Source organism: Apium graveolens, chromosome 4 (assembly GCF_009905375.1).
Source record: "Apium graveolens cultivar Ventura chromosome 4, ASM990537v1, whole genome shotgun sequence".
NCBI classification, from domain to species: Eukaryota; Viridiplantae; Streptophyta; class Magnoliopsida; order Apiales; family Apiaceae; genus Apium; species Apium graveolens.
In genome coordinates, this window is record NC_133650.1 from 294,837,752 (window position 1) to 294,856,178 (window position 18,427).

An 18,427-nucleotide genomic window follows, 5' to 3' on the forward strand; every position below is an offset into this window, starting at 1 on the left:
GAATCCAAATTTCTTGAACATCAGAAGCTGAGTCAATCTCATTATGTTGACAAGATCCTTGAGAAGTTTCTTAAGAATGATCTTGAGAAAGCTAGGACACCTGTGGATATGACTTTACATCTATCCAAGAATAAAGGTGTAGCGGTTTCCCAGTTGGAATACTCGAGGATAATTGGAAGTCTGATGTACCTAATGAGTTGTACAAGACCAGACATTGCATACTCAATCAGCAAGTTGAGTAGGTTTACGAGTAATCCGGGAACTGATCACTGGAAAGCGATCATAAGGGTACTGAGGTACTTGAGAGGAACTCGAGACTATGGACTACACTATGGAAGATATCCAGCAGTATTAGAGGGATATACTGACGCGAACTGGATATCCAGTAAGAAGGCTCTAAAGTCTACGAGTAGTTATATGTTTACACTAGCTGGCGCGGAAATCTCATGGAAATCCTCAAAGCAAACTGTGATAACTCATTCCCCGATGGAAGCTGAATTCGTGGTACTAGACAAATGCGCCGAAGAGGCTGAATATCTACGCCAATTTTTAGAGGATATTCTAATATGGCCAAAGCCTGTGACTGCAATAGGAATACACTGTGACAGTTAATCCGCCATTGGTAGAGCACAGAGCACGATGTATAATGAAAAGTCTCGTCATATATGATGACGACATAGTTCTATTAGAAAATTAATCTCAACCGAAATTATCACTATTGACTATATACCGTCAAAGGATAATATCGCGGATCCGCTAACCAAAGGTTTATCAAGAGAAGTGGTTGAGAAATCATCGAGAAGGATGGGCCTTAAGCCTGTTGCTTAACGGCATCATGGTTGACACCCAACCCATACTGACTGGAGATCCCAAGAACTTGGTTCATTGGGATAACTAAATCATGATGACCAAATCACTGTGGGGGAAACCCCTGGCCTGTTCAGGCCTTTGAGCTTTTGATGATCTTTTGGAGAATACATGGAGTTCAGGAGTGAACGCATGGAATTCAGTTGAGTAAATGTGGGTTACTCTATAAGATAAAGATCACCTATGTGGGAGAGAAGTGGGGCCGCTTCAAAGAAGAATTGTGAGGCACAATACTTTAGAAACTCCTACAGAACCAGGATGATGTTCCATGGCCAAAATGGACATACTCATGAGAACTGAACGAGTCAGAAAGGATATAGTGATAAGTATATCATCGTTTACACAAACGGTCGAACAGTTCAAGGACAAGCATGTCTAATGTCTACCAGTAAAGTTGATATGCTTATTCGAGCGAAGGTTCAAGGAGCATTATCTACCTATTGTATGCTATATCTGATCGAAGAAAGTATCACCAAGTCAAACTCCGTGTCTGTCTATCTGGTATGTGCTACTGAAATATCAATCTCATCCATGTGGGGGATTGTTGGAAAATGTGGGTAGTAGCCCCACATTGTCGAGTCAATTTGAGTCATAGTTTGAGTGGACGAATGTCGCGTGCGCGCGACAATTGGCACTTGGAACGTGTTCTCCTCCGCGAGAGCTTTCCGGGGCACTTTGAATCACTCAAAATGACTAAGAGATGATGAGATATGATCATCCAAAGTTAGTCCCTTAGTTGTGAAAATTTGTGAAAGTCCCACATTGATTTTGCAAAGGAGAATGCATAGCTTTATATAGTAAAACACTTATGTAGTGTTCAAATATGTTACTTATGTATTGCTCCAACACCTACGTGCGCGCAGGGGGTGCAAATCTTGGGCTTTCGAGGGGCAATCTGAGGCTTGCGATTCGAGCTTGCCCACGTGTGCGACGTGTGGACACGAATGTATCAGAAAATTGGCCCGAATAATTACGGACTAGTTTTGCTAAATTTAATTTTCACTGGGCTTGGGCTCTTAAATTCTTAATTCGTTTCTATTACAAATTATTATAATTGATTTGGCGAAATAATAATTCTGATTCAATTACGGATTTGATTATTAATCAACGCGTTTTATTTAATTACGCGTAAAGTAGCGCACACGTTTCTCTCGAGCCTATATATTATCATTATCAGGTTTAGGGTTATGTATCCATTCGAAACATATCACACAGCCGCCTCCTATATACAAAACCCTTTTCTCTTCTGGTGATAGTTTCTTGTTCCGTTCTTGTTCGCCGAAGGCGCTGTTCGTGCAACACGTCGTTTTCTCGTTTTATCCTGGGAGGCTAACGACTCGCACATACGGTGAGGGCCGTAATAGCTTTAAGGAGACAGTATACGCTGGACTCGAGAACTTCTCATTCTATATCCTTTTAATTGTCTTCTCTGTTATTCGTATATATTTTGTTTGTATTAATCGCATATTGTTGTTTCACAGATTCCACAAACCCAACATGCTTGCCAAAAAACATTTGTAACTAATCAAATTTACGAGGATATTGATCAAGATTTTGGTTTATTATTAGGAATTTTAGGTTTTCATTGAATAATAAAAGGGAGTTTTGCATTTTGAGAATTATTTAAAATATTCAATACTTGATTTCAAATTTTTGATAATTCATAAAGTATATAAAGATATATAACTAATTGGAAATATCATTCTATTCGGAAGTCGATAGGAATCAAACATGGCTATATAGTAAGTTGAGAATAGATTTTGATCACTTCACTTTTGTTGTGTACAACATAAGAAACCCAACACTCTATTCTCATGCACATTCAATTTCTCTATATTTTCCATACATAAAACCTAGGATTCGGCCTAGTGGGACCCGAAAGTGTATTCTCTCTCAAGTTGATCAGTAAGTTAATTTGCACAAAAAAGAATAAAGAGTTGTACATAAATAAATAAATAATGCTAATACAAGAACATGGAAACTGAACTCTCTGTAAGAAAAGAAAACATGAAGAGGGGAGGGGGATATTAAAAGTAGCTGAAAATCCAAGTGTTGAAAAAGAGTCGTGGACAGTATAAAAGCACAGAAGATCGGTCGAAAGGAAGGTGACGAAGAAAACAACAAAACAAACGAAGCTGCGCAGAACCTGTGTTCTTTAGACTTATTCGGAGTTATTATTGTCGTCAGTTTTGTTGCTGCTTTTGATTTTATCTATCATTCCTGCATATCGTATACGTATATATATATATCTCTTTCAAGTTTTATCCCCACTCCCTGCAAAATTAGGCCCTACTTCATTCCTTCTGCATCCTGCTCGCTCTTGACATGCATTTTACATTTAAAAAATAAGGTTGGAAATGTTATATTAATTAATTGCTGTTACTCCGCCCCTATGTTCATTTTATTTTTTTAGGAGTCTAATTGACTAATTTTTAATTTAATATTAAAAATTATTGATTAACTATTTTTCAAATCTGAAAATTACGTTTTAAAATAGACTAATTGAACTTTAATGATATATATTTTATTATTTTTTTCAATTATATAATAATTGTAAATTTCAATCAAAATTTAATAAAATTAACCACTCAAAAATCAAAATAGACGTGTATTTAGAGACTAATGAAGTTTACGTTCTCTCTAAAGAATGAAAATCTTTGGCTTCTTTTGATTGCTAGCTAGGTCTATTTTGTTCAAATAAGAAGTTTTACTACTAAACCTAATTTAGCACTCTTTAATTCTCAAATATGCATTATTATTAATGAATTCACAGTCTAGCTACTTACTGTACGTACTTGCAATTTTTTCTTTTTTTAATCTGATTTTATCATTTAAGAATTTGTTAAAAAATGCTAAGTTTTCCAAATCAGTTAATTATATTTTGCCGAGTATTTGTACGTCGTCCCATTGCTTATTAACATTCGAATTCTCCATCTCATTAATTGAACATTTATGTTAAGAATATATTTAATAAGACGGGGAAGTATTTCTTAATAATAATTGTAATATTTATAATAAACGATAATGCGAATAACGGTCGATTCAGTCATTTGACTGATTATTTGTTGAAATACATTTGAACAGGGATCACTACAACAAATCTGGCCATTTACGACGGTTTTTTTAAATCTGTGTATATAAAATGCCGAGTCTGTTACACCTACCTTGAATGTACATTCACCTCAAGCTTAGCTAGAAGTACTATTCATCCGGCTCAACAATAAAAAGAAAAAATTAGTATAAGCCTGATCTTCTTCAAAGTTCCACCACATCATTCCAATCTCACCCTTTTACTATAACTATATCTAAATATTTCATAACTATCTTTTCAATTCCCAAAGCAACTCACTTCTATGTAGCTTTTAATTGTCTCTCCTTCCTCCTCACAAAAAAAATAAAAATAAAAATAAAAATCAATTATGGCTACTCTGGAGCAAGAAATCTCACACTTCTTAGGTGACACTACCAGCACCGATGAAGACGATTCTGTCAACGACGACGACCACGAAGAAGAAAGTTCAGAGGGAGATCTCAAAACCAGAAAAAGGCGTGGTAAAATATGGTTTCTAGGTAAAGTGTTGGACCCTAGAGCTTCATGGATCCAAGAATGGAACCAAGTGTTTCTTCTAGTATGTGCCACGGGTTTATTTGTGGATCCCCTCTTCTTTTACGCACTTTCGATAAGCGAAGCATGCATGTGCTTGTTCGTGGATGGTTGGTTCGCCATCACCGTCACAGTTCTCCGTTCCATGACGGATGCTCTACACTTATGGAACATGTGGTTGCAGTTGAAGATAAATAAACGGCCTCATGCCGTCAATGCTGACGAGAGAAGCCGTCCCTATGACAACAGCTCGCGCACTGTGGCCATGCGCTACTTGTTTGCCAAGAAGGGTTTCTTTTTTGATCTCTTCGTTATTCTGCCTATTCCTCAGGTTCTACATATCCCCCTTTTCTTATATAAAAACAATTATACTATTCCGTAATTAATTTTTTACTCTTTTTGTTGTTGTTGGGGTACATATACTATACGGATGTGTAAGTTAGGAAGTATGTATATTGAGAAACTAAATTGTTGGTTTGGTAAATTTGGTGAAATAGGTATGAAGGACAGATATGTTGTCTAATAGTAGTAATCAGTTGTGTAGATGACAGATGCATGCATGTCAGCAGTTGTTTTATGCATGCAAGCTGAGCATAACCTTTTCTACCATTTTTTCCTGTTGTGCTAACATGTGTGATGCAATTTATTTTAATTTTTCGATCTTGAAGAGGTAAATTTATATATCGGGTACAATAATTCAGAACCACATGTCCACATATAGAGATGGACAGGATATGATAAGTGGATCTTCCTTTATAATTTAGGTTAGGACTAATGATTAATTAAGTTGTTTGTACACGACCTTGAAACTCAGATTAACAAATGGAAGAAAATGGAAATTGAAATAGAAATGTTCAATTGGATTAATAAGAACATTTTTTCTGTGTTAAAATTATTAAAAATATTTTAACCAGGGATACACATATTCAATAAAATTTCAATTTTACTAATTAGTTAGGCCAGAAAGAAAATAATAACCAGAAATAATCTAATTGATGCTTTCCTGGTGTATAAAATTTTCTCCAAATTTATATACGAGGGAAATGAAACTTTCGCCTCTCTGATCTATATTTTTAATTTTTTCAAATTGTTGGACTAATAAATATTAAAAATTAAAATTAATTTATATTCTCGTAAACTTTCTTTTTAACTCAAACTACATATTCATATTCTCTTAAAACTTCGTAAATATTAAAATTAAAATTACTTTATATTTTACTTGACGAGCCCGTAAAGCTTCTCAAATTGTCTCGGCCTACTTTTTTATTTTTTTAAAATGTTTGAATTAATAAATATTAAAAATTACAATTATCTTATATTCTGTTAAAAAAAATTCTCAATTCAAACTACCATCTTAATATTCTTCCAAAACTTCATAAATATTAAAAAGTACGATCAATATATATTTTTTAAACTTTATTTTTTAACTCAAACTACTATCTTAATATTTTTCTAAAAAATTTCTTCAAGTCAAATTAACAAACAAATGTTATCTTATATTTTGGAAATTAATATTAAAAATAATTTAATAAAAATTTTATAATTTAATAAAATTTATTAATAATTATTTGATCATATAATTTTATTAAATTAGATTTGAAAATAAGATAAAACGACTCATCAAGTATAAACATGTTAATGTTCTTTGGGTTCAATATATTATATGGAAGAATTAATGGTACCATGTTAAATTTGAATTTTGAAAAATTCTTTCATACTTCATATATTTTTCAAAAAAAATTGATAATGTTCTGAGGAAAATAACAATCAAGGAAGATATTATTAGATTGTATTGAACTCTATTTCTATACAGATAAAAACAATAAAGGGCCATTTTAAATCTTAAATTAAGTAAGTAAAAATAAAAAAATATATAATTATATATACACAGAATTATATTACTTTTAATTTCTTTGATCACGAATTATAATTCAGACTCATTTTTATTATGACAAATATTTAAAATTATTATATATTTATTAATAATAACAAAATGTATTGCTTACATTTAAAGTTTTAAATGGATGATAGGGAAATTGAAAATTTTCTCACTTTTGAACTTTTTTTAAGTTTGTCTAATTTGAACTTAAAAGGTCAATTTATTTTGTTAAATCTAAGAAATTTTGATCATATTCAACAAAGTATGTTATTTTCAAACAATTCAAGAACATTAATAACTTTTATTAATAAGCAAATCATTTTTAAATGATATGGTACCACCAACTTTTACTTTCACTTATTATTATTTCATGTATATCTTATAATTCTACTTTTTTATATCTTATAATTCTACTAAATTTTTTATTACACCATTTATTCGTGTTATACTTCTACATACATGTATTATGGTTCTATTAACTTTGGTTTTATATTTGTTATCTTGTACTTCTACATGTCAGTATGATTCTATTTCAATTTTTGATTTCACTATTTTTGAATTTCATTATAACTCAAAATGTATAATTTTTATTTTTCTTTTACTTTTATATGACTTAGAATATAATATTATACTAGCTTATAACCCATGCCATCCACATATTGCTTTTAACACTTGAATAATTTTTAATAATATATTTTATCTTCAAATTATTAATATATTAATATAGATTTTCAATAGTTGAAAAATAAATTGAGAACATAATAAGTTATAATAATATGTTTAAATATTAATATAATATTATTTTACTGTTACATGCAACGGTTTCTATTTGTCTATCTTTAGATAGTACGGTTGTTTTTTTTTTGAAATCGTATGATAATTATAATCTTTTATTATAATCATAATACAAATATCATACTCAAAAGTTTGGGTTGGATTTTAAAAACTAGAAATTTTGACATGGTACTTATAATATTATGATTTTTAAAAATTATTTAAATAAATGAACTCGACTCGTGGAATGAGTTATCAACTAGTGTTATATAAAAGCACAATATTCGGTTGTAAACACATAGGTATATTTTTAGAAGTAATACAATATATAAATTGTTAAAATATATTATATATTCAGTTAAAATAAAGTAATATCACACCAAATATATATGCATTTCTTTTTATTCATGATAATTGATAATTTTTTTAACAATATTTTGATAAAATGTTAAAGATATTTTTGTTGTTGCCGCATGTACATATAAATAATATTATGTATATAACATGATAAGTGTTTTCACCGTTTGAATTTTATTAATATTTCTTATTGTGTTTGATCTGGTCTTGTTGAATTGTAAAATCAAAATGTAATTTTTTTTTATAAATTACAAAGACATTAAATTCTTGATGTATATTATTCCATACAAACAAAATCAAATAGAATGTGTTATACTTTTATTAAATTTTATTCCATCTACACACTAATAAATATATATTGATAAAATATATAAAATAAAAAACTATATATATAACTAATTTAGCACATATTATAAATTCATTTGCATAAATTTTATAAAATTTAAAAAATAATGGATATGTTAAATAAACTTATTAATTAATTCGTTATAATCGATTTTTTTCATTAACTTTGTGTTCATTCTTGATTAATTTATAAATTAAACCTCTAATTTTTACCAAAACACGCATAAATTTATTTATTAATCTTTTTATTGAAATTAAAATCATAGAAATTTTTTCTAGTAAATTCAAGGTTTGTTGTGTTTAAGGATTTTTTGTGTACCGGTTATAGTTGTGTTAGTTGTTATATATTGAATTGCAAAGAAAAGCAACACATAGGGGTGAATGTGTTTCTTGAATTTTAAAACTGGATTAATTTGAACAAAACTGTTAAGAAATGTAGATGTTATGTTTCACAAAATTCACACAAAATACAATATATCAAAAACTCACTTAATTAGAAAATTTAGATCTGTTTGTTCTACTAAACTAAGCATTCTGCATGCATTATACACTAGCAACACGAGTTTACAAAATTTGCACTAAAATATACAAAAACAAATTCTGAAGCAAACTTGTCTATTTTCTTTTATGGTATTAGAAAATCTTTGCAGAATCTAGCAGGTTTGTGACCACCCTTTGTAAATACTTTTGTAGACTTTCCAATTTAATGAATGAACTATTTGTTGACTGATAATCTTGAATCTTGAATTTGTCTGTATCCTGAATTTGAGATAGTAATCTCCAATTGTTCTATACAGAAGGGACATATCGATAACTATAATGACTTATCGATATCTTGAGTTCTCTATTTGCATATTTGACTTGTCGAGGTCTTCAATTTTCTGTATGTGAAATGACTTGTCGATATCTCTGAGATCTCTACATGTAGAAGTGACTTGTCGATATTTCTGAGATCTCTATATACACCATTTGACTTATCGATATCTCTGAGATCTCTATATGAGAAATTGACTTGTCGATATCTCCAGTTCTCTACATCTTCATTTGACTTGTCGATATCTTTAAGATCTCTACATGCAGAAATGACTTGTCGATATCTCCAGTTCTCTACATCTTTATTTGACTTGTCGATATCTCTGAGACTTCTCTATAAGTTATTTTGGACTTCTATACAAGTCATTTTGAACTTCTCGAATGACTTCTCGATATAACTTGATATGTGACTTGTCGATATCTTGACTTAGAACATTTGAACAACATTATTCCACTCCAAACTTCTTCATCTTTTCTCTAAGGCATGATCATGACTTTATCCTTTTCCAGAGTTTATTCCTTAGCTTGAAACTGTTCACAGAAAAATCCCCAAGTATAATCTACTAACCATTTTTATAGACTCAAGGAATACAATTACAGAATACAAATATTGATTATCATACAACTTAATCTTAGCGTTGTCAATACAACTTAGTCTTATTATTATACAAGCATGTCTTGCACAATATCATTCGGTATAGGTGCATGCATTTTTTTGTCCTTTTCGTAATCTGGTTTATCATGGGAGAACCAATTATCAAAAAATATTTTCGGGAAATTACGATGAACACGTCTCTGAAGGTTTTTCGGATTGGGTGGAAACGTTGATATTCAAAATGAATAATAATAACAAGTATCATGCAGATGAGACATACGATCGGAATCAAGTCCCCCGGGTAGTATTATATTGGTGAAAGTTCTTACTCGAAAGCAGGATAATCGGCTTAATAATAATGATTATTAAGGGCTGATATTAATAATAATTATTAAGGGTTGGTATCCCTTTATTTGTGAGACTTTGAGAGTTGGAGAATTTTTTAAAGTGACATATTAATGTTGTTAAATTCTTTAAGGGTGTTATTGAAAGTAGGCAGATGAAGATGGCAGCTATGAGGTTAAATATTTCGATTTAGTGGGATAAACTGGTCATGTAAAGAAAAATGCAAAGAAAAGAACCGATCAGAACATAAAGACGTATGAGACGATTGATATTGGAGAGATTTTTGCCGGAGGATTATAATTACAAGATGTACAATATATAAAGTGTAAGCAAGACAATGATGATTTAGTTCAACAATATGAACCCGGTGATCTTAACACCGTATACGATGAATGTCCTCAACAAAATTGGATAGCTTGTTGTGTGAGGGAGAAAATAAATAAATTAGCTATGCAAATGTCAAAAATTGTTTAGAAGATTTCGAAGGTATGAAATTAGTGGGAGATGAGTATTACGTAGTGAGTTACGAAAATAATATATCTATTGATTCTATCAAAGTTGATACAGTTGAACAAGAAGACAAGAATGAGGATGTATAAGAGCACAATAAAAAAATATTGATGATATTTGCGGAGAAGCAAATGACGTTGAACAACATGTTGAAGGCATGCATAATCTATCATTCGACACTTATCAATTGGTGGATGATTTACGGTATCAAAATTTGATTAAGACATTATGCAATGTGAGTTTCCAAAATTTTGAGAATATGGTAGAGAGCAATTATCTCGAGAAATTTAATTCGAGATAGATGGTTAGTGAAATCAAGTTGCCTCCCAAATTTTTGTAGCATCAACTGATGTTGATTGAAATATCCCCTGATTGTCACTACCGTAAGTGAAAATTATGAGATTGACATTGTTAGTTTAAAGTACAATGATGTTGCGATTTTGTTCATTTATATGTGAATTCATGTAAGTTAGTATTGGGGAGACCATATCAATCTCATTTGAATTGGTTTCACAGAAGTTTGGCCGAGACAAGTGACTTCAAAAATGATAACATGAAATATGTTTGGTATCTATTTCAAGTTTGTACTCAAAAAGGTTTATTATGGTTGGTTCAAACTGATTTTGGTAATATTTTTGTACTTAAAAGAACTATTTTGGAAAGAAAAGTGATGTAGTAAGATCTCTTTTCTTTTAAAAGTATCATCATGACGTGATAAATATCAAGTAGACATAATTCTTATTCTAAATGAGAACTTAGAATTAAGTTGTTTAAAAGTGGAGGAAATTGATGTAGCAAAGTTTTTGTGGCTATTCAAGGCGACAGAATGAAAATAAAATAAAAGGTAGAACAAAAGTATGATAATCTCGATGACTGCTTGATCATGCGAAAACCTAGAATCACAATAGTAGCAAAGCAGGAGCAATATAGGACCATTACATAGTGATGTTGCTAGTTGGATGAGTGAAGATTTTGACACTTTGTAACCGTAAAGTTACTTCAAACAAAATGTGGCACTTTAATGGTTTCCGTTTGGTTTGGTTTTGTTGTATCATGTATGTCAAAGGGCCACACATTTGGATGTTGCGTCTCCTAAGAATCATTAAAACGAGCAAGGTTCCTGTCCTATGCTAGGAATTTCCAAATTAATATCGATGTTGGGTCTCCTAAAGACACTCAAGTTTCAAACAGTAGAATTTATTTTGATAATATAAATATTTTTGACATGTTCAACTAATACTTCATTAAACTTGAATTAAGAATACACAAATCAAAGACTTAATTCATAAACTTGGATATGTTGCAGGTTGTGTTATGGATAGTAATCCCAGCTTTACTTGAGAAGGGTTCGACAACAGAAGTGATGACAATATTCCTAGTAATGTTTCTTATCCAGTACTTACCAAAGATCTATCACTCTGTTTATCTCTTGCGCCGAATGCAAAACCTCTCTGGCTACATTTTTGGTACTGTTTGGTGGGGAATAGCTCTAAATTTGATCGCGTATTTTGTCGCCTCACATGTAAGTTCTCAAATTACTGAATACATATATGCATTATTCTTTTGCTTCATATTGAATTACTGAATTAATTATGAAATTCAAACCATCTTCTTAATGCGTGCAGGCGGTGGGAGCATGTTGGTACTTGCTAGGAATCCAGAGGGCTACAAGGTGCTTGACAGAACAATGCATGAAATCACAAATTAGTTGTGTACCTAAATTTCTGGCTTGTGAAAACAATATCTTTTATGGAGCAAGGCGCCTGGTGAAAGACAGTAGACGACTCTTATGGGGAGAGAACAAAGAAGCGAGGTCTGTGTGTCTACTGTCTGATGACAAGTTTGGTTATGGTGCTTATAAATGGACAGTTCAACTTGTGATTAACGAAAGCCGTTTGGAGAAAATCCTTTATCCTATATTTTGGGGTCTCATGACTCTGAGGTAATTTCTTTTTAGTGTTATTTTTATGAAGTTGATTCTTTTTCTTATAGTGCTTTTGAAGCTTATTAACTACGATGCATTATAAAATATTGAAACAGTACATTTGGGAATCTGGAGAGCACAACAGAATGGTTAGAAATTGTGTTTATCATCATTGTTCTTACCACTGGACTTCTCCTAGTCACTATGTTGATTGGTAATATTAAGGTATAATCATGTGAGTTGATAATGTGTGTTTCTTTTTATTTGCACTTATTTTATTTAAGCTTGTAATTATATTATCTATTTTGTGAATATAGGTGTTTTTGCATGCGACAACATCAAAGAAACAGGCAATGCAGTTAAAGATGAGGAACGTTGAGTGGTGGATGAGGAAGAGGCATTTGCCACAAGAGTATAGGCAGAGAGTGCGCAACTATGAGAGGCAGCGTTGGGCTGCCATGCGTGGCGTTGATGAATGTGATATGATTAGAAATCTTCCTGAAGGTTTGAGGAGGGACATTAAGTATCATCTGTGCTTGGACTTGGTCAGGCAGGTAATGACAATGTATTAAATGATATTCTGTTCTGTTATTGTGACCTCTGTCTATGAGCTTTACAAATTAGTCACAGACGAAGTACCAGATCCTTAGGTAAGTAGTTTAAATCATAAAGATCATGTACCTTATTTTTATTTACTCGTTGAAACCGTTGGATGTACCACTTAAGCCCCTCCATTAACATCTTGATATTTTGGAATAGTTGACATATAACTTGGTAACAGATGCCTTCAGTTTTTGTAGAATCCGTAACTTAACAGTAATTTGTCAATTACAATTTCAGGTTCCTTTGTTTCAACACATGGATAGTTTGGTTCTAGAAAACATATGTGATCGTGTCAAGTCCCTCATATTCACTAAAGGAGAAACCGTAAGTAAGCTCTACCTGGTACTATGAAAGATACTCTAGATTTGATTGCTTAAAAATTTAAATTTAATGAGTGCAGATAAGTAGGGAAGGAGATCCAGTTCAAAGAATGTTGTTTATAGTAAGAGGACATCTACAAAGCAGTCAAGTACTAAGAGATGGTGTAAAAAGTTGCTGCATGTTAGGCCCTGGCAACTTTAGCGGCGACGAGCTCTTGTCCTGGTGTCTGAGAAAACCTTTTGTTGAAAGATTGCCTCCATCTTCATCGTCACTACAAACTCTTGAAACAACCGAAGCTTTTGGTCTTGAAGCCGAAGATGTGAAGTATGTAACGCAACATTTTAGGTACACGTTTGTAAATGAGAAAGTGAAGAGGAGTGCGAGGTATTATTCACCAGGGTGGAGAACTTGGGCGTCTGTGGCAATTCAGTTGGCTTGGCGAAGGTACAGACACAGACTGACTCTCAGTTCTCTGTCATTTATAAGGCCAAGAAGGCCTCTGTCAAGGTGTTCATCGCTTGGGGAGGATAGGCTAAGGCTTTATGCTGCTTTGTTGACTTCGCCTAAGCCAAATCATGATGATTTCGATTTCTGAAGGAGTTGATGGATGTATATCATATATACGTATATTGCCAAATGTAGCTCCGAGTCCTTGTTGAAACATATGGCACAGTTGAATAATAAGTTGTCAACTTTTAAAGTGAGAATAAATTACTCAATCCATAGCGTTGTAACCTAGTGGATATATCAATCTTGTCTGAGCAGCAAGAGGTTGATGGTTTAAGTGATTGCAGAGAAGTTATGGTTAAATGATTGAGAAAAAATGTTTCTTTCTTTGAAAACCAAAGTGTCGCGTTCATCAAGCATAACATATCACTTGTGATTATGGGCGAATGTCAAGTATGCATTACGAATGTGAATAATATCATATAAACAAGTCACATTATAATCTTCCTCCGAGAGTCTTAGTTATTCTGGGGCAAACTCAATAGCAGAGATGTGGTACTTTTACACTACAAGAAAAGCGAAAAAAGTTTACCACTTGAATCCAACTATAGCCATCGGTCATGTTGTTTTTCAGAACCACCGCCATTACCAAATCAAAGATGAATATGATACGTTGCCTGCACTTCAGTATTCAGGCAGTACCAGCTTTACTGTGGATATTGATATGAACTCGCGCATTTAAAAAAACTGACTATGTCTGTGATCTTTTGTAAGCACTCAACCCTGGAATTTTAATATTGATCACTAGAAATCCCCATTATGTATGTAATACTTGACTCATGCCTCATCAAACTAAAAAATAATACTTATAGAATTATATCTTCTTTTTCTTTCACTCGTTGCTGGATTTTCCCAGTAGCATCGATGGAACGTGAACAAGAGATTCCTTCTTAACTAATGAAGGGAAAATTTAAAGGTTAAAGATACTAGCTCCATTAGTAACTTGAAACTGATAATTGATAATGCATTACGAACTGTCAAACACTGACAATTAAATTTTCATTTCATTGTACTCCACACAAACAAAACTAGCATAATGAACATTAGAAACAAGTATCAGTACTTGTTAGCTTTTATGATATCTTATACTCTTATAAAGCTTCAACATGATCTGCCACGGCCTCAGCTTCAGCTTCAGGTCCAGTTGAACCCCTGAAGAGCAATATTGCAAGATTGCCAATATGAAAGTGGATGAAACTGCCATAACAATGAGTCACAAACGAGCCAAAATCAGTCCCTACTATGCATTGCCATCCCGGTCCATATGTTTTGTCGAACTCCTGCATCAGTTAATCCTACAATCAACTGGATACTAAATTTTCATAAGACTAATTTAGGATAAGGCCAGCTCGGAAAATCTTAGTTTCATATACCTTTTTAATGAAACGTGCGATATCTCTGGCTTCCGAGGCATCCAAGATTTCTAGTGCTTTAGCAGCCAGATTAAGCGCATCTTGTTGGGTGGCATCAAGCATATCGGTGTCACTGATCACAGCTTTTCCTTTTAACATACTGAACAGAACACTTATGTTTCACTCAAATGATAAGATAATGGTTGGATGAAGGATAGAAAAACAAGAAGAAAGAGGAGAAACCCCGCAGGTAACGTTAATGAATTAGGCAGTCAAAGAAGGAAGTAAATTTATAGAGAGAGTATATGGTGTTCGTTTCGACAACTAGCATTATCTGTTTCACTTGCTAAGTGCCAACAGTCTGAGTCTGACATTGTCAACTAGTCGGCTGAACCAGGATCCAAAAGCAGGGCACAATGTTATTAAACTTCCAGGAACAAGTAAGAAACAAAATTAAGAAAAAGACTTTATGACCCGTTTGAAAAACCGTATTTCATTTGAAATCTGGATTTGATCAAATATGTTGTCTGAGAATCTGAATTTGGATTTTATTTGAAATTCAAAACATTCAAATATTTATATAAACATGAGAATTTGAAATGACAACTAAAATTCTGTCATTTGAAATCATTCGTTTGAAATGAAATGTAAGTTTCCAAACGATATCTTAATGAAAACACATTCAGTAGGATAAATGAATTTATTTTATTATTAAATTTTATCATGGTTTTTCTTTTTATCACAGTATCAAGGATTTTTACCTAACGTCTAGAACTCGGAAATTGGTTTTACTCGATTGTGTCTTCAAAATTCGAGTAATCGGCCAATTTTTCAAGTACTCTTTTCAATATTCCGAATATAGGTTAATTTCGATTTTGGAGTACTCACCCGAATACTCGTCCGAGTCCACCAATTTTTAGAACATTGGTTTTTACTTTTTACCAATGGACCGATTTTTTAACCAGCTAAACCAGTAGAATAGAAAACTTATGTAATATCAATTGGACTGGAGCTTTGTTTTCGTGCAATTACTGTTAGACAGCCACAGAGTTTCAATAAAAACCAAAAAAAGAAGGAAGATATTTTCGGCAAAACCACAGAAGCTTTAAAAATTGAGTTACTATGTTTCTTGACAAATGCAATAAGAGCTGGTTAGAGGGTTATTTTAGGTTGTTAAAAAAATTAGGCGAGGATCCGTGCCTATTAAGGCATCTACAAAAGTTTAGCTGAATATATTGACAGGGGACGTTTGTTTCACCGACTCAATCGTGTTGGTAAAGCAATTGCCTACCACTTTTAAAGTTGACAACAGATCCACAGCTAGATTTACAAGTACTCTATTTTTGTTAATATATGAATCCATAATCCATTATAAGATCCACCGACTTTATATTCTGGTTTGGCACAGACACTTAACAATTGTCTTCTATTCAACATACAAATCTGTCATATTTAGGAGAAGTAGTGCTAGGTATCTCAAATTCATTATCCAAATTTTTTACCGACATGACATACACGTGCAGCGTTTTGATTTATGGACGCATATATTAAGCGCGCGTGGTCCATATCATTATTATGAAACTTAGTAACTACCCACTTGACACGTCAGTATTTGAAAAAGATTTTGGAGAAAATATTCGGATCTCTACATTTTCCATCTAGGAGTTATTAGCCTAACAATATAAAAACATTCCCATATTAGATTAGATTCTGCCTTGCAATTCCTTCGCCACCTTTTTCTCTCCACCTCTCCTCAAATATTATTCCCTCTCCTCCATCATTCTTTCTTCCATCCCAAATCAAAAACAAAAGAAAAAAAAACACACAAAACCCCAGCCCTGTAAATCTTGATTGTTTTCACGTTCACCGGTAGAGACATCGCCTCATAATTCATGGGGCGTGCTCGTCGCTTTGTCTCTAACTGCTTCCGCAAGCACTCTTCTTCAACCCCCTCCCCTGACAACAACAACAACACATCACAGGATGAAAAGGCTATTGCCAGCATTGCTGCAGAGGAGGAGCGTAAAGGCGGGGCTGTACTTGTAGAGCTTTTCTCGTCTCAGGGCTGCGCCAGTTCACCTAAAGCGGAGCTGTTGTTTTCCAGGCTGGGGAGGGGAGACTTTAACTTGGAGCGGCCGGTGATATTGTTAGCATATCATGTGGATTATTGGGATTATACGGGCTGGAAAGATCCGTATAGCTGTAGTCTATGGACAGTACGACAAAAGGCATATGTTGAGTCCTTGAATTTGGATACTATGTTTACACCTCAGATTGTTGTTCAAGGTAAAGCACAATGTTTGGGAGATGATGAGGATGTTATTTTGTCTTGCATTGCTTCTGCTAAAAGAGACCCTGCTCTGGCGTTTCAGGTTTGCAGATTTATTACTAATCCTTTTTTACGCTAATTAATAATTAGTCATCTTGGCATTGAAGGATATTTCAGAAAAATAAACCTTGTAGTATGTAGATATAGTCTAATAAAATCTACGTGTTTTATCTCTTTGGCTGGCTATACATTGTTGGACAGAAGACTTTAAACAACTCAGTAATGAACATTAGTTTTAGATTTAGTATACGAGGGTTGGACCATCACTCTGTTTTTCGTATCTGATGGTTGGATCATCACTCATTTTTTTGATGAAAATAGATGTGTGTAATCCTCACCACGTAGCCTGAGTGAAGTATAAGTGTGTGAGTATTAAATTTCTGAAACTTGTGTTCAATTTGGCATCTAATGCTATTGTGTTAAGGAAGTTAACAAGGAACAGAAAACCTGCAGGACTTTGAATTTTGATAATGTACATTTGAACAGGCAAGATACCAAAGGCCATCAGATGATTCTCTGCAAGTCACTCTAAAAGGATCTTTGAAGAGCAAAACGGAAAGCCAAGGTGCTGATATTATGGTCGCACTATACGAGTGTGGATTGGTGAACGACTGTCCAGATGGAGCAAACAAAGGGCTTGTTCTAGCGAATGATTATGTCGTTAGACAACTCCAGAAGCTCACTTCTATTGACGATATTTCTGCTAAGAAGACAGTATCAGGCACTATTGATTTCACTCTTTGGGAAGGCTTCAGGAGCAGCAAATGTGGCATCACTGTGTTCGTGCAGAATAGCTCTCAGCATATATTTGGTGCACAAAACTTTAAGCTTCCGGAAAATCTTTAAATTTCCTTGAATTGTGTGCTTTTAATGACAAACATTCAGTGGCCAATTCAGACTATGAATAGCTAGAACTTTGTGTTTAATGATCTAGTCCAGGACCAGGTTTTATGTACAGCGTGTCAGAATCTGGTGTAGACTTTTTTCTCTTTGTTTTTGTTTGACGAGTTTGGATTATCAGGAGGGAGAACTGGTGATAAAATTCTACTTGTTAGAATCAGGATTTGGTTATAATAAGTATTTCTTCATAATTCAGATTATTAGAGACTCAACTCAAATTCAAGATGAAGAGCAGACATATTAAACTTATCGATATGTACATACATTGTAGACTGAGTTGTCTCTACTGAACTTGCAAGTTACCACAATGAAATGTTGTCTGCATTGAACTTGCAAGTTTGAAACATAAAATCTCAGAGTTCGACACAGTTCGACCCAATAAACATACAAAATATATGTTGT

The 18,427-nt window shown here is 33.1% G+C and overlaps 2 protein-coding genes and 1 long non-coding RNA gene across 3 annotated transcripts; 2 read left to right on the forward strand and 1 right to left on the reverse strand.

The window, feature by feature from the left end:
- The first annotated feature begins 4,043 nt into the window (after positions 1-4,043).
- On the forward strand, positions 4,044-13,671 carry LOC141721236 (cyclic nucleotide-gated ion channel 4-like). The gene is made up of 7 exons (XM_074524060.1): positions 4,044-4,802; positions 11,396-11,611; positions 11,715-12,031; positions 12,130-12,238; positions 12,331-12,567; positions 12,854-12,940; positions 13,017-13,671. Exons 1-7 carry the CDS (start codon positions 4,287-4,289, stop codon positions 13,530-13,532), a joined length of 1,998 nt encoding a protein of 665 aa, XP_074380161.1. The 5' UTR covers positions 4,044-4,286; the 3' UTR covers positions 13,533-13,671.
- A 716-nt stretch (positions 13,672-14,387) lies between these two features.
- LOC141721237 (uncharacterized) lies at positions 14,388-15,179 on the reverse strand. The gene is made up of 2 exons (XR_012574676.1): positions 14,818-15,179; positions 14,388-14,724 (listed from the first exon to the last, which is right to left on the reverse strand). It is a non-coding gene; the product is annotated as an uncharacterized LOC141721237 (long non-coding RNA).
- A 1,300-nt stretch (positions 15,180-16,479) lies between these two features.
- LOC141717232 (uncharacterized) lies at positions 16,480-18,220 on the forward strand. Its single transcript, XM_074519325.1, has 2 exons — positions 16,480-17,168; positions 17,612-18,220. Exons 1-2 carry the CDS (start codon positions 16,689-16,691, stop codon positions 17,969-17,971), a joined length of 840 nt encoding a protein of 279 aa, XP_074375426.1. The 5' UTR covers positions 16,480-16,688; the 3' UTR covers positions 17,972-18,220.
- Positions 18,221-18,427: the final 207 nt, after the last annotated feature.